The following is a 25,418-nucleotide window of genomic DNA, read 5'->3' as shown; positions in this document are numbered from 1 at the left end:
GCTGGGATTACAGGTGCCCTCATCATGCCTGGCTAATTTTGTGTATATTTAGTAGAGACAGAGTTTTGCCACATTGGCCAGGCCTGTCTCAAACTCCTGATCTCAGATGATCCACTTGCCTTGGCCTCCCAAAATGCTGGGATTACAGGTGTGAGCTGCCACGCCTGGCCCCATTCCTTTTTCTAAAGCAAATTAAATCTGTTCAGTCTTCGAATTTAGAATTGTCAAGAAAAATCTCAGTTAGTCTTTTTGGGGAAATATTCTCCTTCTCCCAAATAAGTTTCTTAGCCAACTCTAGTTTGATTTGACAACTAAAGTTTGGAAAACCATACTGCTTGAATATAAAATATATGTGAGATACACTTAGATATTTATGACCATAAGGGAATTCCACTGCACTTCCATCCCACTAACATCCCAGAATCCAACTCTCTTATTGAGCCAGGCCAATCTTCCTTGTTCTTCTCAAAACAATTACTGTCATTTACTCTTGCCTTTGAGAAACCTGAAAGTCATCCCAAATAAATATCCAAATGAGACATATTTTCAGGTGCTTTACCTGACACAAGTTACTTTTAATTTCCCTGTGAGAGAGCAACCAATAAAGGCATACCTGTTCTCTTTTAAGAGACTATAGGGAGTAGGGTGAGAGAAAAATACCATTTCCTTCTAGAGTTGGAAAACAGATCAGAAATTAAGATCATAATACAGTATCCTTTCTGAAACATCACTCTGTTTAGATAATCCTGTAACAGAATTCAGCAAAACCCAATAGGATATTCTGCCCAGATTCCTTCAACCTCTCAACACACATTTCAAGAATGATTTCTAAATTTGGTGTATTTTATTCCCTCTCTAAAGGCAAAGTTGTAGAGACATCCTTTCTACTTGGTCACCTGGTACATCTTCACTTTTACTCTTCTATTGAAATTTACTGATTTATTTATTATTGGTCATAGGTTTAAATTTTGTCTTTTCCTATTGGAACATTATATGTTGAGAATATAGAGCGCAATTAATAAGAGAAAGTTCCCGCCCATAAGAAACTAACTTTTTAGTAGAGCAACACATAAAAGAAAGTTGTGAACAAAAAGTAAGAGAACTACATTTAGAAGTAATTTAAAACAGGGCAACGGGATAGATAGTACCGATGAGACTACTGTAGCTGATTTTTTCAGACTCCATCTCAGAGGAGATGCTGTCTGAACTGATACCTGAATGATGAGAAAGAATAACCACATACAGACAAAATGTTCTACGCAGAGGAATTAGCAAGTATAAAGGCCTAAAAGCAACCTGAGCTTTAGTTCTGTGGCTACTTGCTTTCCTGAGAATGTGGCAAAATGAAAAATAAAGTTGGAAACTAGGCAGTGAAATGGTGTCATTGTCTATAGCAAATAACCGGGGTTCATCATCTTATGCCAAGGAAACTGAGGACAAGGACACAAGTGGGCTTAGGAGCAGAGGTTTAATAGCCAAAAGAGCAAGGAGAACAGCTCTCTTTCTTGTGAGAGAGAGGGGTTCCCAAATGGGACTTGCAGCCCACAGTGGAATGCACCAGATTTCATAGGCTTAAAGAAGCGGTGTCTGATTTACATAGGGCCCAAAGATTGGTTGAACCAGGTGTGACATTTACACACAGGAAGCTGGCTGCCCCACCCTAATCTTATTTTGCAAATGAGATCTTGGCCTGGCCTGCACCATGTTGCCTGCTCCTTACTGTATGTATGACTGGGAAAGAGAAGAGAAGGTAGAGCCACTATTTTGAACGTGCCTAGTCCCAGGTAGCCTTTTTCTATTGGCACAACTGTTAGCATTCACCTGTTTAAGTGTCCAGCTTGCTTGTTTCTGTTTGCAGCTTGATTTTATAAGCTGCTCATTGTCAAAAAAGAAGATGATTTGGCAGCTGCTTTTCATTAAAAGGAAAAACTTACCAAGAACTCCCGTAACCTCACTAACTGCCTAAATAATTTCTTAACTCCTTTATCATTGGGGCAAGGTGGCGTATAGAAGGGGCTTGGATTTTATTTAAAAGTCGCAAAGAGACATTGGTCATTATCATAATGCTCAATATAAGAGTTACAAATCATAACAGCTAACATTTATCTACCACCTACTAATTGCAAGGTATAACCCAAAGCGGGAGCTAATATTATTATACCCAGGGAGAAAATGAGGAAATAAGAAGCATGGCAAAGTTACCTTACTCACTGAAGGTCACATAGCTAACAAGTACAGACACAGAATTTGACGGAGACTCTCTGCCTCTAGAATCGATATTCTTAATCACTATGGTATACTAGCTCTGAATCCAAGATTTTGTTACTTTAAAGTGTTATGGATTTAACATATTTTTAAAACTGACCGTGTAAATGTAAAAAATAGAGAAATAATGTTACTGCAATTTTTCCCAAAGAAACTTGTCATTTTATTCTTGAGAATCTGAATGTTTTCTTTTTGGTTATATTTACCATCAAGAAAAGACTTAGTCCTGCTATCATTCAGATTGTTCATGAAGTCTCTAAACTCTATTTCTTGAAGATTATTTCAGTACAAATTATTTTAGCCCTATTTACTTGTAGTTATCTTACTTTTATTTTGTAAAAAGGAATTGAGTATTTTTAACTGCCATCTACTACAGAGCTAAATTGCACCTTATTAATGGATTATACTATCATTTTATCAAAAGCTGACCTGCTAAATATGCACGTTGTCCAGCCATTAGGCAGTACTCTGGGCTCAGATGCTTTCTTGTTATCTCCTCTGCACATTTAATTGACAAAAAATCCCACTGGAGAAATGTCCATTATCCCAAGAGAAAACTTTAAATATATTTGGATGTACACAGTCTTTCAGTTTTGTTGCTTGAAACCATTCAATAATCTACATGGAGCATGGCCATTTCAAATTTTATATTCAAATTAAAGGTAAGCATTAATTTGTGATGCCTTTTCTTGCATACTAGCCTTGTGAACATACAATAAATTAATCTTTAATTTAGTTACCAGTTTGTTGTTGGCAATGTAAATCATGTAAAATTATCAGATGACTTATTTACTCTACCTTTATTATTACTATTAATTCATTTAATGCAAATACAAGTAGAAAATAAGTAAATTACAAGGAAGCAACAGAGCCATTTAATGTGATTCTGTCCTATAAACCAGTTAGCAGATATATTTGACATTTCTTATATTTTTAAAATATCATAATAAACTGAGTAATAAAGGAAGTATTGACCAATGCTGCATTATATAGTTCAAAGTATTCTTACTGAAATACTAAAGAAAAAATTCTTAATTATTTGTCATTTACATAGACAATATTAAGTTTCTTTATACTAGAATAATAGAAGTATCATTATTTCCATAGCCTTCGCATCAGAGAAGTTTAGTAAATTCAAACTTACATATCTAAATACCTACTAATTTACACATTACATAAAATTAATTTCTGGCAAGTTGAAGACCTAACTGTAAATAGCAAAACTTTAAAATGTTTAGGGGAAAAAAAATGTGTCCTAGAAAAGCTGTGTCTTTAAGGTAGAAGTTTTCAGAAACAAGATACACAAGCAAAAATCCATCAATAATCAGTAGCATTTCTGACCTTCTAAGCACTCCTTGATGTGTAGAAACCAAAAACCTGGCAACTACATTTTTCAACTCTTGCCAACAAAGATTTCTGCTTAGATTTTGCCAATTAAAGGCAGACCTGTGAGAGCTGAAACGTGAGATCGATGGAGTAGCCATTATTTTCCACCAGCAGCTGCAGGCAGGAGTGTGGTGCTGGCAGGTGGTCTTATGTGGCAGCAGCTTCCCTGAACTCCTGAATTTCCTGAAAGCCGCAGTGATGTTCTGACTTTCGCCTGCTTTGCATTTGCAAAATCATCAAGGCCTCTAATTTCTCATTTTGAATCTTAGCTACACACAGTATATAAGTGGCTTCTATCTCCCTGACCAAGTCTTGGTCATTTATCATCAAAAGAAAAAAATCCTACCTAATGTTAGTAACTTTGAATAAACCTTCAATAATTAGTCTGCAATGTATATAAACACCTCTTTGGAANAAAAAAAAAAAAAAAAAAAAAAAAAAAAAGAAGAAGAAGAAAAAGGAAAGATAAAAAATATAAGAAATCCAACAAAATCCTCCCTATAGAAAGGGACACTGTAAATAAAGGCAAAACATTTTAAAAGGAGATATTTATATAATGGAAAACATACACTATCTAGAAAAAAGTCTTACAGGTCAATAAGAAAAAATAATCCTAAAAGAAAAAACGGGGCAAAAATCAATTTCACAGTAGAGGGAAGTTCAGGAAAAGAAAAAAGAAATGCTTAACTTGGTAGATATTAAGAAATGAAAAATTATTTTGTGGTTCATAAGTATGATGATTAGGTTTTCACATTCCTGTGAGATGTGCCTTCCTCAAATCTTGTTACAATGTCTGCATATTACCCATCAGCCATGGAAAGAAAAAAGAAATGAAAGTGGAAGCTCAAATAATATGATATGACACCCTCACAGAGTACATGAAAATTAAAAAGTTGTGCAACACCAAGTACTGATGACAGTTTCCAAAAATTGAAATTCATAAACTTTGGGGAATGTAAATCGTTAGTCATCTAGGAGAGTAATTGGGCAATATCTACTAAAATTCCACTTCTGGTTATATTTAGATTATACCAATTATACATTATGGTGAAATGCCAAATGGCTGACTGATTTTAATTAAGTTAATATTCAGTTAAAGATGAACATCACCACCATGGTACAAGTTTATGATGTGCAAGATACAAACTTAGCACATTTAATATTACTTACTCTTTCATGTCTAATATTAAAATTTAGGAATGTCAGCAACATGTTTTCTAGTAAGAACTTTATATGTAGGACTGAAAACATCCACAGTTTAAAAAAAGAAAAAGAAACTTAAATATCTTAACTCCTGAAAGCAATTGGAAATGCATAGTAATAAATTTCCACAAGCTTTTTTTTTTTGCTTAAATTCTTAAATTCCATAAACTAAAAACTGGAAGTGATTCTTAAAGCATTCTTCTTAAGTTGTTAAAGTGTTCTTCTAAAGTTGTAGCTTCAAAGTTTGATTTTTTTAATAGTTTGTTGAGTGTGAAATACATGGTGTACCAAATTTGTTTTGATTAGTTTGATTAGTGAGAAAAAAGTTTAATTGTTCTTCAGCATTTTCTTTTTTTCTTTATTCCCTTTACACTCTTTATTGGGTCTCAGTCACAAAGGATTATTACAGCTGTTTTATATTATCATGGAGTGTTTCCTGTTCATGAATTTTGAGGTGGCAAAGTTGACATTCTGCTTTATATACCTCTTCATTTAAATATAAAGAATTTAAAAATGTTTCCTTGCAAGACTCCTGACCAAAATGGAATTTAATGGCCAAATATTAAATATGGTTCCTAAAAATTATTCTGCCTGATATTATGGATTAAATTCAACAAACAATTCTATAGAGATTAAAATTATTGCAGAATAATATAATATTTGTCTCCTTGCATTATATCAACTTTTATTAACATGTGTGATTTCAAGAAGCATATTTCTCTAACATGTTTAGCTGACAACTTTCCCAGTTTCCTTTTTAACAATCTATTCCTTTTTTATTTAGTAATATGGAAGTTTTTACAATTGGTACATAAAACTAATATATCTTCATTGACCATTAAATACTCTGTAATTTAACTTATAAAGTATATATTAATATTTTAACTATTTTTTTAAAGCAAGTAAGAGCCTTATTTTTTTCTGAGATGGAGTTTTGCTCTTGTTGCCCAGACACAAGTGCAATGGCACAAGCTCACTGAAATCTTTGCTTCTCAGGTTCAAGTGATTCTCCTGTCTCAGCCTCCCGAGTAGTTTGGATTACAGGCATGTGCCACCATGTTCGGCTAATTTTTTGTATTTTTAGTAGGGACGGGTTTCTCTATGTTGGTCAGATTGGTCTCAAACTCCGGATCTCAGGTGATCCACCCACCTCGGCCTCCCAAAGTGTGGGATTACAGGCGTAAGCCACCATGCCTGGCCAAAGAAGTCTTGTTAAGTTACATAAAAGATATTTTATTACATTTAAAAAGTGAATTTTCAGATGCCACTTTTATTTTTAAATGATGTAAATTATTTTTATTATTGGTAGTGTTTTGCTAATATGATATGACATTACCCTGTGTAAACACATATTCATGAACAAATTGAGAGAAATTATGGCTAGATCAGAATTTTACTTTATCTTTTAATAAGCCAAGACAGTAACAGATTAGAAGATTTTGGTTGAATCTTGAGGGCAAGATGAACTTTAGGTCTTTCACTGGTGCAGGCCCTATAAAAACACTTGTACATGTGCAAAAGGAGACATAGAATTACAGCATTTTCATAGCAGTAAAAAATTGGAAACAATATAACTGCCGCAAAATAAATTAGTTTGGGAATATGTCACCAATGGAATACCACAGAGTAGTTAAAATGAATAAAATGTATGTGTGTGTGTGCGTGGCTGTGTGTGTGCACACACACACCCATGCACACACATGCATGTGTATATAATTATACAGATAAAACACAATATGGGACAATAAAGCCACAAAATTTTTAAAATAACTATATTATTTATAAAATGTATAAATACTTGCAAAATACTATATATTGTTCATAGATATATAGATATTTAATAAAAATATATGTATACGAATAATAAACTGAATCAGAACATTTGCTAGCTCTCAGTAGGGAAAAATCAAAAAGAGATTGGGGAGGAATGCAAAATAACCTTTAACTTGTTTTGTAATAATAATATTAATGTGAAGATAAATGAACTAATATTAATGATAATCTGAATTTTAATCTAAATTAACATTCATATGATTTTGAAACAAATATGATACAAAACTAGAATGTGATAGAGCTAGTTGATGAACTTGTTATTCTTTCTATTTTTTTGTAGATTTCAAATCATAACTTACAAATAAATTAGATATCTTTGGAGAAATATGCTACATGGTGGCAGGAAAGGAATGAGATCTCAGTTTAAGGTATTCAAAAAATCAGAAAGATCTAGGTAATGGAGATTATCAGTTAATTTGTGTTCTAGAAATTTTCATTTCATGAAAGCATCAAATTTCACAAGAGGTGGTGAATATTTATAGCATATATGATTTTTCATACAAATCTTTAATTGTGAATTTCAAGTATTCAAGCTTTTCAATGAAAAGACTAGTAGCAGCTGAACATTTCCATGAAGATAAGATATTTTTGCATATTTATGAATAAGCAACAATAATTCCACCAATTTGGACTAAATTATGTTGTGCTTTGTAGCTTATATACTATTGTCCATGTGCATTTTCAGCTACAATGCAAAATATTATAAATTATCTCAATTTACAATGAATATATCCATTTTACCTCATCACCAGCAATTGCCAACCACATTTACAGAAAACTCAAATTAAGGAAGGATGAATTTGGTAATAAGCCTCAAAAACAACTTGATTTCCATTTTTATTCTGAAAAATGATAAATGGTAAAATCTTGAATGATTAACTGAATATTATGCCTGCTAGAAGAAATGCAAACTTGTAATTTTTGAGCAAAGACATTTTAAATCTAGTATTAAATATGCAGATCCATGCAAAGTAATGTCCTGAAATTTTAAAGTTACTACTTCTGCTGTTCTGTGTTTGAGAGACTGGCCTTCTTGACTGGCCTCTTTACGCTTCATTATATATGTCATGATTTGAGTTAATGACTGCTAACTTAATGAAGCTGTTTGCATATTCACCCAGATGGGGCTGTTATGAGAAAAAGAGAAAATTCTTGAAACTTGTTTTAAAAATTGTCCCTCAAATTTCAATTTCTTATCAGTATTACTTTAGTTCATTTTTCAATTGTGTCCTAGAAATAATTGTGTCTAAGAATCCACCTTCAATCATGAACATTATTGAACATTACTGAACATCTAACCTACGCCAGGATTTGTGCTAGACACGTACTGTGAGAATGAAGGAGGGAAAAAAAGGAAAGAATTTCAGCTATAGGAAAACAAGGAAAAGAAACAAATGATTGGAAGTGAATTGAAAAGTACAAATAATTCTATGGTTTAACAGAAGGGGAAGTGACTAAGACCCCCAATAGGAACTAAGAAAGACTCCTAATATTTTCTGAGAGATGTTTCTCTGACTCACAGGAATAATAGAATAAACTTAGAATTATACAAGTCCTTGTGACATTATGTATGTTGTGACAATCTAGTTAGTCAATGATGCTAATTAGTGATTTGACACAAGTGAGCTAATACACAGTTTTTTGCCTTCTAATTCAAATCTAGATTATTTTGGTCAAGAATCCATGCCTAGAAAAGTGATGCAGACCTCTTTTTAATCACCATATGATTTAGGACACAAGTAAAAGTTTTTTCTCCAACATTTTTGTCTTAAGTGATTTTCCTCATTCATAAAACTATTTAGAATATTCTTAAAGTTTTTCTATTCTCAGAAGCTATAACTGACATAACTTTTCACCTAGTTGTCCTTGGTGTATTTATTACATAATTTATCCTACTTTTTTATTTTTGAGATGGAGTCTTGCACTGTCATCTGGGCTGAAGTGCAGTGGCACTATCTTGGCTTACTGCAGCCTCCGCCTCCTGGGTTCAAGTGATTCTCCTGCCTCAGCCTCCCAAGTAGCTGGGATTACAGGCACCCGCCAACATGCCCAGCTAATTTTTTGTATTTTTAGTGGAGACAGGTTTTCACTATGTTGGCCAGGCTGGTCTCAAATTCCTGACCTCATGATCCACCCACCTCTGCCTCCCAAAGTGCTGGGATTACAGGTGTGAGCCACTGCACCCGGCCTATCCTACATCCTGCAAAATATTAAAAACATAAGAACTATATTGCTAGTGTAGATTAGATTTTGATTTGTTCATATCAGGTTTGGTTTAACTTTTGAAGTGTCCTTTTCTAGTTCCTTCAGAAGCTTAATTGTGTTGTGCAATGACTGTTGGGGTTTTCAGCATTCACCTTTATTAATTTTACTCTGAACATGCAAATGAGGTATTCAGGATGAAGATAGATTCTTATTAAGTAATATAATAATGATGATGATGATTACTGTGTCAGCTCTTCTTTCACCCAGTCCTTGGTCCTGTAGCAGCATGATGAATACCTAATGAAAAAAATCTTCTACAGAAGTGTCCAGTGATTTCATAGACAAAGGAAGAAAAGAAAATGTCATATTTTGTTTAAGGCAGCTTTCTCCCTCTTCTATCCTGGAAGGTGGGAAAAAAACTTATGCTCCTTGGAGATGGGATGGGAAGGATCATGTGTTCTTACTCTAACCTTTTGGAATGTAAATATATCCATCTACGGGACATATTAATCTCCCATGTCTCCAGCTTTTATACCTAGAGATGTGTATAAATTTCTGGGTCTCATTCTTCATTGAAATGTAAACGTAAATATTTTGCACAGTTAGGCAAATTCCTCTGGAGTTTTCTGACTACTCATAGAGTTATAAATTAACTTCTCAAGTATTCTCTTAGCCCAGGATCTCAATTTTCAGCAAATTCATTCAGAAAGCACCAACCCTGTAGAAACACAAAAATATTATCTCTGCATCTCAGAATGACAATATGTGGGAAGCCTCTGTTTTTTTCTTGTGAGAATTTCTGAAAACTGTGCTTTTTATGGAGAAAGTAGAATATAAAAATTAGAGTTCATCAAGCTGATTACTATATTTATATTAGCTCAATAAAGTATATTTTAAAAATGGGACTATTCACTTTCTTCTAAGGTTATACAACTAAAGCAGCCTGGTTTTACTTGCAATGGACATATTTGTCACTTGGCTAGTTATTATTTTACGTATTTTGTCTGAATTTTAAATTTTTGATGATATGATCTTAATAGTTACATTGATCAGTAAAGGAAAACCCAATTCTCTGCTCACAACCCTTCTGACACCAGATACATATGTTCCTTCCTCACACTAATCAATTACCCAACTCCCTGGTATAGGGATAGAAAGATGTGAATCCTTTCCTTACCCATCATATGTGTCATGCTAATACTCCTATAACAAAAGATAAGTTAACAAGAGAAAAGCATACAAAATTTATTGAATCACAGTTTTATGTGACATGGGAGCCTTCAGAAATAAAGACCTAGTAAAAACCGTCTGTTTTCACTCTAGGTTCAGTGAAGAATGGACAATTACATAAGAGATATAATCTATCAGTAAGAGATTGAGAGGGGTAAACACTGCAAGGCCTGTTCGTTCAAATTCTTCTTGAACTTTTTATGTAGCTTTCCTTTCCAGGGTATGGGCCCTATGGAATGAGGGTCTTCAAGGGAGAAGGAAGAGTGACCTTTCTAGGTTCTGTGGCTTGCTTTGCTGGAGATGTTTTCTAGTTTCTATGATGCAACTTGGGGAAGAATAATTCTGGCTTGTATGACTAGCTTTGGGGGACAGAAAGGAGTAAGGGGCAGGAGGACAGAAGAAGGTCAGACAGACCTTGCTTCTGAGGCCTTCTAATATCTTTTCATTCAAAGCACTCAGCATGCCAAAGTGGCAAAATATGGGGTATACTGTTCTAAGCGCCAACACTTGAAACCAACTTGTCCAATGATTCAGTTCAATTCTAACACTACTTGCGGTGTAGACCCCACAGTTTAAAGGATCAATCCGACAAGAGTGCCCACACTTCAGAAGCCAACTGAAAATCTGGGCCCCTTGTATTTCTGACTGACCAGCTATAAATTGGGGGTTCCCATAACTCCCTCCTTGAGTTCTATAATTTGCTAGAATGCTCACAGAACTCAGGGAAACATTTACTTAATTTTGTTAGTTTATTATCAAGGATACAAATGAAGAGCTACCAAATGAAGAGGTACATAGCTGAGGTCCAGAACGGCCCCAAGTGAAGGAACTTCTGTCTCCATGGAGTTAGGGTTTGGGGTGTATCAGCCATCTAGCATGGGGAGGTGGTCATAAATCTGAAAACTCTCAGAACCCCTCTAAGATTGCTATGGAGATTTCATTACATAGGCATAATTGGTAAAACCATTGATCCTCAGTAATTGACTCAACCTTCAGACCCTCCCACCTGCATGGAGGTGTATATATATGGCCTGGCCATGGGGATGGTGCTGAAAGTTTCAACTCAACCCTCTAATCATATGGTTGGTTTCTCTGGAGATCAGCACCCTCATCCTCCAGGAAGCACTTCATTATAGAAACTCAGGTATGGATGGCTTATGATAAATAATAAAAATTGTCCACTCACCTTTATCAATCAAGAAATTCCAGGAGCTTTAGGAGGTCTGTGCCAGGAATCAGGGACAAAGAACAAATATACATTTCTTATTACATCACGGTATCACTCAGAATCTAATATTAACTCTAAATCACTTGAAGCAGACAGGAAGCTTAATACCACAAGCCATAATATATAGACCATGGAGTATCATTGATAAATTTCAAAAATACAACAAATTTTAATTTTCAGGAAAAAAAGTCTCTATGGTTGTTGTATGCTATGAAAATTAAATATGGTAAGGGTAATATGACTAGGAATAAATATGTAATCTTATCAAAAATAATAAAGGAAAGGAACTATTGGTATAGATTTAAATCTTCCTCCTAAATTTTGCCTTTAATCAATTTATATTTTTCTCCCAGGTTTTGAACTTTCACACTGTGAAGATCCTGGCATTCCACAATTTGGATATAAGATCAGTGACCAAGGCCACTTTGCTGGTAGCACTATCATTTATGGATGCAATCCAGGCTACACTCTCCATGGAAGTAGCCTTCTCAAGTGCATGACAGGGGAGAGAAGGGCGTGGGACTATCCTCTGCCTTCCTGTATTGGTAGGATACTCTTGTAGATTTTCATTGATTATTTCTGTGAAAATGTTATCAAATTCTTTGCATTCTCAAGCAATTCTCTCTGTCCTCATACAACTAACACTTCATATCAAAACACTAATGAAATCATAGCTTGAATTTGTCAAAAGAAAATTAATGGAAAATGAAAAAGTCCTTTTCATAAGTTTATCCATCATTCCCCCCATCATCTTATAGTTTGCAGGGGATAATATGGTCTCTTTGAAGTCATTTTATTTCTGATACCTTGACTTAAATTGAACTTGTTGCTAAAATATTAAGATTTTTAATCATACACGTTTATTGAATTGCATTGGCCAGATTTTTTTTTTTTCATTTACAAAATTATTACCTATTGTGGGATCAAGGTGGATTAGAAAAAAACAGTAACCTATAATCTTTTCTCATGCACGTACAGAATAATGACCAATTGCAATATGAAAAGGAATATGAGAGTCAGTGTCATAAGTTATATTGCCTTCATGAAGCTAGAGAATGATCATTTTCTGTCTTCTTTGAATAGCTTGGGTACCATTCTATTCTTACTGTCTTGTAGATTAGTTAATGCATAGGTGGGTAGGTGGGGGTGGGAAGGTAGATAGACAATATTGAGAAGTATTGATAGAGACCTTTTTTTTTTTAATCTTCCATTTCTTCTCCAAAGACCAAGTAGGTGTCAGATTAGAATACTAGGATAACAAGGGAAAACAACTTTGTAGCAAAACGCTAACTTTCCAGCAGGGAACAGATAGCTGTGATTCTTCAGCCTTTCTGTTTTTTATGGCATTTATAGAGGCAGAAATCCATTCTGTGTCAGGTCTATTTGTATAAAATTGACTCAGATCTTTTATTTTTAGCAGCTGTATTGACATATAATTGATATACAAAAAAACTGTACATATTTAATGTTTACAATTTGACTTACCTTTTGAGACCTTTTGAAAAAAAGCGGAATATTTCTACTGTTTTTTGATATAGTCAACATAGGAATTGCCACAAAGCTTGCTAGAATACAAATAGAAAATATGAAATTCTAGTTATTATAGGCCTTGAAATTAATTGCATAGTGATTTCGATGATATGAGACCTCTCTTGGTTTATTAAAACATTGATTTATGCAGAAAACAAACATTTTTTATCTAACTAAAATGCAATCACAGTTCTTTCTTTTCTGAATTTTGGAAAGATTGTGACGGTAATACCTAAAATAATAATCAAATCAAATTGTCAAAAGCTTGAGATTCTGGAATATGATCAATAATCAGCCCACTGGCATTGGTTATGAGAAAAATGTATCACTGATTAATTCTCTCTGATGTGATTATGAAATGTGTTCAGAAAAGCATCAAGTGTTTAATAGCACAATACTATAAACATAAATATTTACTTGCCATGCTGTTTTTAAAATTAAAACCACAAATACATTAAAATCATATATATTTTTATGTGTGTTGAACCAAGAGGAAGATATTCTCTACTTTTTGGAAAGATTTTAAACAAATGGAAGGGCATTTAGCCTGAGATAAGAAGGTTTTAATTATGTTTGCAACAAATCAATGCATTTTATATCTACAAATATTCCAAATCAAAATGTATTGACTTGATATGCACAAGATTTCATGGGTAGGAGAATCATTTTTATTAAAATTCTAATGACAGATGATCAAATAAACTTAGCAACTATAAAGAGTTGGACACATGGTGAGTGATACTGAATAATTTGATGATAACAGAAGATGAAATTCTGTTTTAGATGGTGTTCTCTACTGGCAATAGTTAATAGCTTTAACACTTGGCCTATGATGATTATAATATCCTGTGCTCAATAACCTTAAATATCTATTATTACCTTAGTCAAATAAGAAAACTTTTCTTAATTATTTAGATTATTTATAGGTAATTATGTTTCTGAAGCTTATTCATTGATCAAACAAAAATTAATTTTTGAGGCATCATAGCTGGTGAGGATTTAACCTGCATCTCTGCTTTAAATACTATATTTGAACTCCAGTGCTACAGCATATGATACTGGCTCCTTTGAGGTCAAAATACCAGGTAATATTTTATAACAAAGAAATAAGAGGGGAAACAGCTATATTTAAGTTCAAGACTCAATGTACTGCAAAATACTCGAATTGACTAAAAATTAATCTATAAAGTATCAACTCTGTTCTCAAATTAAACATATGCCCAAAATAGTGATACATCATAAATAAGTGATGAAAAATGAATTAATATATTTATGTTTGCAGATCATCCAACAGGATTTTTGTTAAAAAAATGAAAAACCATAAATGGTGATGACATCTTAAATACTAATACTATTTTAATTTAAAAATCTCCCAAGTGTGTCATTATAAATTAGATTAGTGTTGCAATAAAAAATAATATTCCCTTAGCCCTCCATGGGTGTATCAGTCAGGGTTCTTCAGAGAAACAACACCAATAGGATATCTCTCTTTCTCTTTCTCTCTGTCTCTGTCTCTGTGTCTCTCTCCCCCCATCCTATCCATCTATCTATCTACAGAGACTTATTTAAGAAACTGAATCATGCAATGGTAGGGGCTGGTAAGTCCAAAATCCATAGGGCAAGTTAATAGCTTGGAAACTGAGGCAGGAATTGCTAAAGTTTTGAGAAAGAATTTCTTTGTTTTTCCCCTGGAAATTTAGTTGTGCTCTTCAGGTCTTCAAATTTATTGAATAAGGCCTATAAGTCAACTGAGTGTAGATGTTATTTTTATACCTAGATAAGCTTTTAATTAAATAACTGACACTAATGGCCCAGCCAAGTTGACACATAAAACTATCCATCACAGAGTGATGTAAAATAGTATCTAAAATTTTTGAAGCAAATTTACATACATGCAGCCTACAAATTTGAGGCATTAGATTCTTGTGTTATCAGGTCTCTTCCAAATGCTGAAACTTTCCTGCTTTGGCCTTCTTTGGTCTAATAATAATAATATCAGAAATAAAAAGTTTGATCCAGTTATCGAATCTAAGATAATAGCAAAGTTGTCAGAATCAAAATGGAGTCACTTGTGTTAAAAACTCTGACAAATAGAACTGGCAAGGCCATAGGTAGAGGGTTCTCATGCACAAGTGCCTGATAACAAGAACTATCACAAAAAACTCAAATGCATTAAGGCGTTCCACGGTGTTTTCCATGCTTCTAGGATTCAGAGAGGTAGAGCGATATGCTAACTAAAACACTTACTTTCTCTCTATTCCAGCAGGGAGACTTCTTTCTAGATTGTTCACTGAAATAAAATCACTCCAGTTATTATAATAGTATTAAATAGCATTAACATGGAGAAGGAATCTGCTAAAATATAAAATTTTAATTATATTGCATGACAATACTTAGATTCTTAGTTTGATAATTTTTATAAAGATTAGAGACCACATTAAAGCAAAACTCAACTAGATTTTACTGAGGTATTGAAAAAAATGCCACTTTGACTTCTGGGAGAATAAAAGGGAAAGGGTTCAAAATGATTTAAAGGTGGAATAAAAGGACAATGAAATTTAGAAGGCCTGAGGGACTGTAGTAAAGATTAGTTTTTCTCAGAGGTGGGGTAGTAAGATGATGAATTATTCAGGCTGCAATTCGCTAGCAGTGAGCAACTTGCCATCTGTTTCCCTTTTAAAATTATCATTATTTAACAACATATCTTAAAGTGTTTGGAATCCTAACTCAGAGGTTTTGAGTGTGTCTTTTTATAATTCTTTAAGTATGTTTCTGTTTTATTGTCTTTTCTGTGATTTAACTTGAGACTCTACTATTTGATTGCATTATATACTCTTGTTTCAATTAATACTTTAAAAGTTTATACAAACGTATACTTTAAAGAGGCAAGGAAATCAGGCTTCTTGTTAATGCAAAAAAAAAAAAAAATGTATATCCATGAGAAATTTGTAGATTTTTTGGAAAATATTGGCATTAAATTGTGGCTAAAATTTTTATTATTTTTTTATCAGCTGAATGCGGAGGTCGTTTTAAAGGAGAATCATCAGGAAGAATCCTGTCTCCTGGCTATCCTTTTCCATATGACAATAATCTGCGTTGCATGTGGATGATTGAGGTAGATCCTGGAAATATTGTCAGGTAAATGAATTTCACATTCTCAACATTACTAGGGAATCTGAAGTATCTAACCAACCTCTCTATATAAAATTAATATCCATTTATTTCAGTGTTTTGTTTTCATTTTTGTTTTTTTCTTGAGGCAGAGTCTTATCCTGTCACCCAGACTGTAAGGCAGTGGCGCAGTCTCGGCTCACTGCAGCCTGTTCCTCCAGGGCTCAAATGATCTTCCCACCTCAGCCTCCTCAGTAGGTGGGACTACAAGCACATGCCACCAGGCTAGGCTAATTTTTAAATGTTTTGTAGAAAAGAGGTCTCACTATGTTGCCCAAACTGGTCTCAAATTGTTGGGCTCAAACAATTCTCCCGGCTCCCAAAGCCCTGGGTTTACAGGTGTGAGCCACTAAATGGCCCATTTTGATTAATATACAGAGTTGTGCAGATTATTATCCTAGTGCATCCTCACTAACAATTAGAGGAAATAAAATTAGCAGGGGACTGAATACCATTTCCTGTTGTCCTTGTCCCTAAACACATTTTTGAAGCACCTGCTCTCTGCCCCTTTAATCATGTTACATTTCTCTTTCCTGCAGAGTTCTTCACAGTTATACTACCCCTTAGAAAAGTACAGAATCATGATCTCTTAAATCAACACCAATCTGACTTCCAAAGCTATCACAGACTCTCATTCCCAGCTTTACTATGCAGCTTTGACTATAATCATCCTTGACATCTGAGCTACTTAGTGTGTATTCAATAATAAACAATAACTTCAAAACTTAAGAATTACTACTGTATAAAGTAGTAATATAAATTCCATTTATACAAAACGGAATTTCAGACTTCTTGGTGGTATACTCCTATGCTTCTTGGTGGTATACTCCTATGCATCGATGGATGCAGGATGAGTTGGTACATTACTTTTGCAAGGCAATGTGCAAACTCAAAATAGGCTACACTGTGTCATCCCCAGTTTATTTTTCTTTAGTCTAAGTCATGCATTGTTTTATATAAATATCAGAATTATTAAAGTTGAAAGTAGTAATATCAACAGAATTTGGGGATTTCTAAAAAGTAAACATTGTTTGATATTAAATTGCAACCCAAATTTAAAGCTGTAACAATTCATGTATCAAACATAAGTGTGTAGTTTGTAGAGTTGAGCATGTTGATATAATTAGATTTCTAAATTTTGCATCAAGCACAAAAAGCATCTGATGCTACTTTTGTCTAGATTGAACTTAAAACAGAATAGATTTAATATAAAGCAGTGGTAAAAATGTATACTGTAGAGTCAGATAATTTGAGTTTAATTTGTGACTATGCCACTCTTTGGGCAATTATTTCATTTATGTAAACTCCATTTGCCACATTTGTAAAATTGAGATAAAAATTATTTCTACTTTATTGGGTCATTGTAACAATTAAAAAAATAAAATATATGTAATGCATTTTGTATAGTGCCTAATATATAGAAGATTGTCTATAAATGTCCCCTACGTTTGCCCCAGCTAAATTCATGAACACGGGAAAAAACGTATGCCTGAAGTTTTTATAATTTGCAAAGGTGATACAATAGTGTATTTAATAATATTCTAAAGAAACAAATTATGCTGCTCAAGAAAAACATATTTAGCATATATGCTGTTTATATAATTCATTTTTATCACATAGCAAAAAAGAAATATCTAGTAAAAGCCACATTGCATATTTATTTTTTATTTAAAACTGAATCATTCTTTAAAATAATTGAAGAAATATGGTTCTCCCACAGCTTGCAGTTTCTTGCTTTTGATACGGAAGCCTCACATGATATACTCCGAGTTTGGGATGGTCCACCAGAAAATGAGATGCTTTTAAAGGAAATTAGTGGATCTCTTATTCCTGAAGGAATTCATAGCACCCTCAACATAGTAACCATCCAGTTTGACACGGATTTTTATATTAGCAAGTCTGGGTTTGCAATTCAGTTTTCAAGTAAGTTTTTTTTTTTTTAATTATTCAATGCAAAATAGAAAGATGATGTAAATAGTCATGTTAACATTGCTGTTCAAAGTTTTAATTTTAAAATTTTGATGATTTTAAATATTCATGCTTTTGGTCTTACTATTTCTCTGCAGTGAAGGTAAACTATATATAGGAAAAGGTAATACAATTAACTTTGAATACTAATTGTGGGGACTTCTCTCCACTTGTAAAACCATTTATTCTTAAAGTAAATTTGGTGTTAAAATTACTCAGCTAAAAAATTACATCACAGAAGCTTATAATCTGGAAATACTGTAAAAATAGGTGTTTTAAAATGTGGAGTTTTGCAGATGAGGAAGGAAATGAATACTTGCTATTACAAAGAATACAATCCTACATTTTTTACTATTTTTTATTCTTTAAATATCTTAATTATATATTCACAGATATATTTAACAAAATATTTCAGACCATTTTTTAATTAAAGATTTTCTGTAACAATAATATGACAATGAAATAGCATTCCTTGTAAGTAATTACCAGTCTTCTTGTCTTGATAATTTTTTTCTTCTTCTCATGGTGCTGCTAAGTGGCTAAATATATGTTGTTCTGTAAAATAAATGTTTAGCTGTTGGATACGATAAATGAAAATGGAAAATTTTTAAATGCTATATTTACTTGTCAATGCACATTATCTCTTTGAGAAAATTACCTAATAAATTTTCTATCTGTATAGTCTTAAAAAGTCCTATTAACGGAAATGTATCAATGTTTGTAAGATCAACTATAAGAGTGAAAACCAGTACTCTTCAAATGTGCCAAAATTCAAATTCTGGCTCCTTACTAACTGCCAATTTTGGGCACCTTAACTAGTGACTCGATACTGGGTTTTCTAATTGGCATAGGAATAAATAAGTTATTAAATGTAACTCATCTCATAAATAGTTAAGTGTAACAGAATTATGTGTGTACAGTATTTTGTATTGAGTAGATAGCTAGTACTTAATGAACTATTCTTTTTACATAAACAAATGTAACATTGAAATGGCTTGAAAATAAATAATACAAATAATTTTAAAAGCATGAAGAACTTTTATCAGTGCCAACAAAATATACCATTTTAGGTAGACAGATAATACAGTCAAACAATTGTCTTGGCCAACTTTGTTTATGGAACACAGTTATTTGACATACACAAATGAACTGCTTTGTACTATATGGCCTAACCTCATGTGAAAGGGAGTTTAAACTGAGAAGTCGATGTTTCTAAATTTGCACTTTAAACATATATTTTGAGAATAAGGGAATAAACTAAGAAAATAATCATTTAAAAAGTAAATATAAATGAATCCCAATTATAAAATATTTACCAATGAAATATTCTTCATATTTGCATATTCTACTCTCTACTGTTTATTTCTTTTTTCTTTTTGAAGTGGGAAAAATTTGTTAAAGAGCTGATTAATTTTAGTTATTTCTATTGGTAGTTTAGCAACCGACAATTCTTACTTTTGCTTTAGATTAGTAATACATACTGTTTTCCACTTAAATTTTTATTGTGATTAAACATCTGCATACAGTAATATGAAAAGATGTTTCAGGCTCAGTGTTTATGAATGCATAGTTTATCTGATTAAGTGTAAACATGGTATTTTGTATGCATTTCTGAGAATTTTTATTGTAGATAATCTGTGAAATTAGCAGTATATTTTTATTTGTAAATCATACTAAAGTTATAGAAACAATATGTGTCATACTAGAACTTTAATAACTCTACCTTCGTAAGATTTTTTTAAGATGAGTAGGAATTTGTACTACTGATCTGAACCTTAAATCCAACCTATTGAAATAAAGTTACATGGATAGTTACTACATTGTGAATGAAAATTAGCCTCTTGGTTAAAGATCTTTTCTGAAACATGTGTTTACACAGCTTTTCAACTGTTCCCGATTTCAAATGGGAAAATATTCTTTTCATGAATGAAGTTTTGGTGGGTGCCAAGAACCAACTTAAATGCTTTATAAATATAATCTCATTTAATTTTCACAAAAGCCATATAAGATATGGTTATCATTCTCATTGCCCAAAGAAATAGATTAATGTTCAGAAAGTCAGTTACTTTGTCCAAAATCATACAACTACCAGATGCCTGGAGTGGTAACTCAAACTCATATGTCTGAAAGGAGATTAATGTCATGCTTTGTACATAGTAAGTGCTTAGCAGTTATTATTATTATTACAGTATTATTATCCTAGATACATGCATTAATATGCCAGAGGGAATAGAAAGCTTTCAGTTGTATATTATTAGTTGTAATGAAGTTCTACATTTTAATTTGTTTGGCTCCCTGATTATAATCCCACGGACCACATCAAAGGCCCCAATCTGAAAAAGCAGGTGATATATGAGTGAAACAGTGAAAAGACATGAAGGAAAGCTGGAGGATATACATGCCCATTTGAAAGGGACAAATGTCCTCTCTTGCTCTAGGCATTTTGCCCTGTAGGAAGACAGGATAATTTTAAATCGGAATTTAAAATAAGAAATTAGATCTAAAGTCATCTGGTTTCTAAAGTATATAAGTAGTAATAAAGAAAATATAAATGGACTGTAGGCCACTAAACCACTACTGTGGGTCAAACTTGGCTTGGGGGTTTATTTTTGCCACTTTAGTGTCTTACATAAATTTTTCTTCCCTAGATAAATCTATTTCATCCTACCCATTTATTCATATGTTCATTCATTAATTCATTCACTCATTCAGTCTAGGAGAGTCTATTAATAACAAGATATTAAACATATTTATCACCAATTAATTCTCAAATGTGTCTTTTCTTTAACTCAAGCAACTTTTAATTACACTCTCTCTGCTGCTGCTGCTGCTGGTGTGGCTTTCCATCACCGAACCTTCTTTTCTCTTTAGTGTTACTTCTGCTCCCTCGTGTTTAAATTCTACTCATTCTTCCATACTATGTGCCAAGATCCCTTTTCAGGAAAATATTTTCTTACTATTCTAGTTCATGCTCCTTTCAATAGTGGTATTTCTTTTTCCCAAAATAAAGATCACTATAAACAGTTTAGCAATTCATTGTTCTATAATTTTTTTTTTGGCTGTTGTTTTTTGTTTTTGTTTTCATTTGAGACAAGGTCTTGCTCTGTCACCCAGGGTGCAGTGCAGTGGCACAATCACAGATCACTGCAACCTCAACCTCCTGAGCTCAATCGATCTTCCCACCTCAGCCTCTCAAGTAGCTAGGACTACAGGTGTGCACCACCACAATTCACAAATTTTTAATTTTTCTGTAGCGATGAGGTCTCACTATGTTGACCAGGTTGTTGTTAATGGTATTTAAATGATAGTGCCTTTGCTCCCCCAAATATATGAATATCATGAGTATCTTCATCCCTTGAAATGAATATAGAACAAAAATACTTTGTACAGGGTAATACTGTAATTTACTATCCAAACTTAAGGTATTTCTGAGACTAAAAGCAAGCACTAATAAAAATGTAGCTCAGCAACAGCCACAAACCAGAATGATCATACATAATCAGGAAGTACTGTCATTTTAATAGTCAAATTTTATTTGAGTCCTCTTTCCCCCATTACTGTACTACAATTTAATTTCCATTCTTCTTTTGAGCAAATAGCTGTTCATTGAAAATCAAAATAATGAATTAAAAAATAATGAATCAGGCAATAGTAGAACAGTCTTCACCAATGAATGCAACAGGTGATATATATTTCACCAAACAGTGCAAAGTTAATTTAACAGAAATGTAGGTCACAGACCAACTTTATAATCACCAAGCCACCATCAGCAGCCTTATGACTTTTATTTCACGAACCACTCATTCTTTGTAGAGTCTGTTGCTTTATCTCTTGATATTACTGTCTGAAGGCACTTTTGCTTAATCAGAGCTACTTAAGTCTAACATTGCCACTTCATGCTGTCCTATGTGCTGTCCTCATTTCTCTGCAGTCAGCTTCTATATACACTGCTTAAATTTTAATCTGCCTGTCACATTCTACTTTAGTTCCCCAGGGAGGATATCATTGGGTATCACGCTGTCATTTGTCCAAAGAATAGTCGATTTTGACAGAGCATTTTCTATGCTCTTCACTCTTTGACCTCTCTGTTAAGAATCTTCCCCTGCTGGGTAACACAAAATGCTAAGGCCTATAGCTAAAATTGTTGAAAAATCTCAAGAAAATAGATCCCTTAGCCATGAGAGGTTGAAGTTCTCCAGCTTTAACCGACTGTGTGGTGCCTCTGCCTTTGTTCTCATCCTTATTATTGGTCCCTGCACTGCTCTTACAGTCGACTAGCCACTCATTTCTTTATCCCTCCAGCCAGAGTTTTCTCCACATTTCTATCTGGCTGATCTTTCTGAAATACAAAATTGGGCATCACTTCTCTGTTGAAAATTATTTAATGGCCACGAAGATCTAAACTCAAAACTTTGGCATGACATTTAAAGCCTCCACAATATGCCCCTGCTAAATTCACTCCTCACTATTCATTTACATACATCCAGAGGTCTAATTAAATTGTCATGAAAGCACAATATTCTTGTACATTTCTGCTGCTTTGCAAACTATCCTCCATATTCCTGAAACATTTATGCTTATGTTCAAAATTTATACATATTTAGTCATTTTCCAGGGCCTAGGTCAAATTCTACTTGTAATAACAATGAACTACTAGACAGAATTACTTATTTCCAAATATGTACTGCCCCTTCCTGGTTTGCTCAGCACAGTCCTCATTTACGCCTGTTGTCCTGGCATTATGACTAGTTTAACATTTGGCCTGTATTCTCCCTTTTTAGCAAAGTATCACTATTAGTAGTTCATTAAAATAAGCCAGTGTATTTATTAGATCCCTACTTTGTGACATAAGTTTGCAGTGCTTAGTAACTATAATGCATGGTTACATCTGAAATACAAATACCATTAGGTTGGTGCAAAAGTAATTGCAGTTTTGCCATAATAACTTGTATTATTTTGCATAATAACTTCTATTTCTCAACTTTTTCCAGATGCCAGGTAATTAACATTTACCTTTCACAGATAGCATGTAGGACGCTTGTAGATAAAATGAAACATTCTTAGATATGAACACATCACCCATTCTGATCCTAGATGGTGGTGAGAGGAGCATTTTGACATTGTTGTCCTGGCAGATAATCTGTATAACAGCCAGTTATGCTACAGCATGTATTGTGGTTTGGAAGATACCTAAATTGGCAGGATTAGTGGGAAATATGGGAAATACGTGTTCTTGAAATATGTGTAGAAATAGAGACCGAGCAGTTGATCTACAGACCTATAAAATAGAGCCTGAATACTCCTGGCACAAGTATATATATGCTATTTATTTTATTGTGTAAATTTGAAACGAATTACTTTATCATAAAAATATTTTTATTCTCTTGAAATAGACCTTTATGGCCGCAATGAGATTTTAAAAAGTAAATGTTTAACGAAAAAGTCTGTACTGAATATTCGTTTCTTAAGAAAGCTGATATACACCAAGATGTCCAAAAGGAAAGTCAGTTCTACTGAAGGGGCTGTCAAGAAACACACAAGCAGAGATCAGCAAGGATTCTAAAAAAACTTATGTTTGTGAAAGTTGAAACAAAACCAAAAAGATAGCAGAAAATAATCCAGAGCAGTTTTTAAATTACTATTTGTAAATCCAAGAATTTCATACTTCCAGAAACATTTTTTTTTAAATGATCCATTTCAATAATACTTATTTAAATAAGTGATAATACTTTTTTAAGAAGGGAATTGACGTGCTGATTGTTAATTTAGCTATGTATACAGAAATTAGTAAGACATTTAATTAATTGAAATACTATTATTTTGTGTATCATGTTAACATTTTATAGAATAGTGAATAGGGCAGTTTTATTAATATATGCTAAAATACGAATGATAATTAAATGGTTACTTGAAGCCATGATAATGCATTAAATACATCTTTACCATTTTAAAGTACTTAATATATTAAATATGTGTTAATTATTTTTAAGTACCTATCTTCAACAGCCACATTATTTTTATTTCAATTTCTTTTATTGTGGTAAGAACAATTAACACGAGATCTAATTTTTAAGCAAATTTTTAGGTGCAGAGTACATTATTTTGGCTTAGGTACAAGTTTGTATAGCAGGTCTTTAAAACTTATTTACGTTGCTAAACTGAAACATTATGCCAGTTAATTAGTAATTCTCATATCCCATCTCCCCCTAAGCCTATGGTAAAAACAATTTCATTCTCTGATTCTATTAATTTAATTATTTTACATACCTCATATAAGTGAAATCATGCAGTATTTGTGTTTCTGTGACTGGCTTATTTTATTTAGCGTAATGTCCTCAAGGTTCACTCATGTTGCTGATTGCAAAATCCTTCTTTTAAAAACAAATAATATTCCATTGGGTGTCTATGCCATGTTTTCTTAATCTTTCTATAGACAATTAAGTTGTTTCCAACATCTTGGCTATAGTGAATAATGTTGCAATGAACTTAGGAGTACTAATACTTTCTCGAGATCCTTATTTCAATTCTTTAGGATAAATATCCAGAAATGGGATTGTTGGATTATAAAGTACTTCCTTTTTTAACTTTTTGAGCAGCTTTCATACTATTTTCCATAGGGACTGTAACGTTTTGCATCACCACCAATAATATGAAAGAGTTCCCATTTCTCCATATTCTTGCCAACACTTAAAAAAAAAATAATACGGTGGCTCAAGCCTGTAATCCCAGCACTTTGGGAGGCCGAGGCGGGTGGATCACGAGGTCAAGAGATCGAGACCATCCTGGTCAACATGGTGAAACCCCGTCTCTACTAAAAAAAATACAAAACATTAGCTGGGCATGGTGGCGCGTGCCTGTAATCACAGCTACTCAGGAGGTTGAGGCAGGAGAATTGCCTGAACCCAGGAGGCGGAGGTTGCGGTGAGCCGAGATCGCGCCATTGCACTCCAGCCTGGGTAACAAGAGCGAAACTCCGTCTCAAAAAAAAAAAAAAAAAATAAATAAATAATAACCCTCCTGATAGGTATGAGGATAATATATTATTTTGACTTTAATTTGCATTTCCTTGATGCTTGGTGATGTTAACCCTTTCTTCATATACCTGTTGTCCATTGTATAACTTTTTTTTATAGAAATGCCTATTCAAGACCTTTGACTGTTTTTTATCAGTCATTTGCTGTTGAGGTATAGAGGTTCCATGTGTATTTTGGATATTGACCTATTATTAGATGTATGGCTGGAAAATATTTTCTCCCATTCCATAGGTTGCCATTTCACCCTGTTGATTGTTTTTCTTGTTGTTGTTGTTGTACAGAAGTTTTTAAGTTGGATGTATTCCTGCTTGTTTATTTTAGCTTTCATCACCTGTCATTGGTGTCATGTCCATGAAATCATTGTG

At 33.3% G+C, this 25,418-nt stretch overlaps 1 protein-coding gene and 1 non-coding gene across 7 annotated transcripts in view; both read left to right on the top strand.

Moving 5' to 3' along the window:
- CSMD3 (CUB and Sushi multiple domains 3) overlaps positions 1-25,418 on the top strand; it is a 1,251,170-nt gene that overhangs the window by 898,308 nt on the left and 327,444 nt on the right. For all 6 annotated transcript variants that reach the window (XM_017498748.2, XM_017498749.2, XM_037727955.1 and 3 more), the window contains 3 exons: positions 11,704-11,895; positions 15,892-16,018; positions 17,772-17,974. In XM_017498748.2, the coding sequence (XP_017354237.1) occupies positions 11,704-11,895; positions 15,892-16,018; positions 17,772-17,974 (522 nt within the window). The remainder of the gene's footprint in view (positions 1-11,703; positions 11,896-15,891; positions 16,019-17,771; positions 17,975-25,418) is intronic.
- LOC119466998 lies at positions 4,364-4,465 on the top strand. Its single transcript, XR_005195511.1, has one exon. It is a non-coding gene; the product is annotated as a small nucleolar RNA U13 (small nucleolar RNA).

The sequence above is a fragment of the Cebus imitator genome, unplaced genomic scaffold (genome assembly GCF_001604975.1).
Source record: "Cebus imitator isolate Cc_AM_T3 unplaced genomic scaffold, Cebus_imitator-1.0 Scaffold250, whole genome shotgun sequence".
In the NCBI taxonomy this organism is placed as follows: Eukaryota; Metazoa; Chordata; class Mammalia; order Primates; family Cebidae; genus Cebus; species Cebus imitator.
The sequence above is the reverse complement of the archived record's forward strand: the minus strand, read 5'-3'. Positions and strand labels throughout refer to the sequence as shown.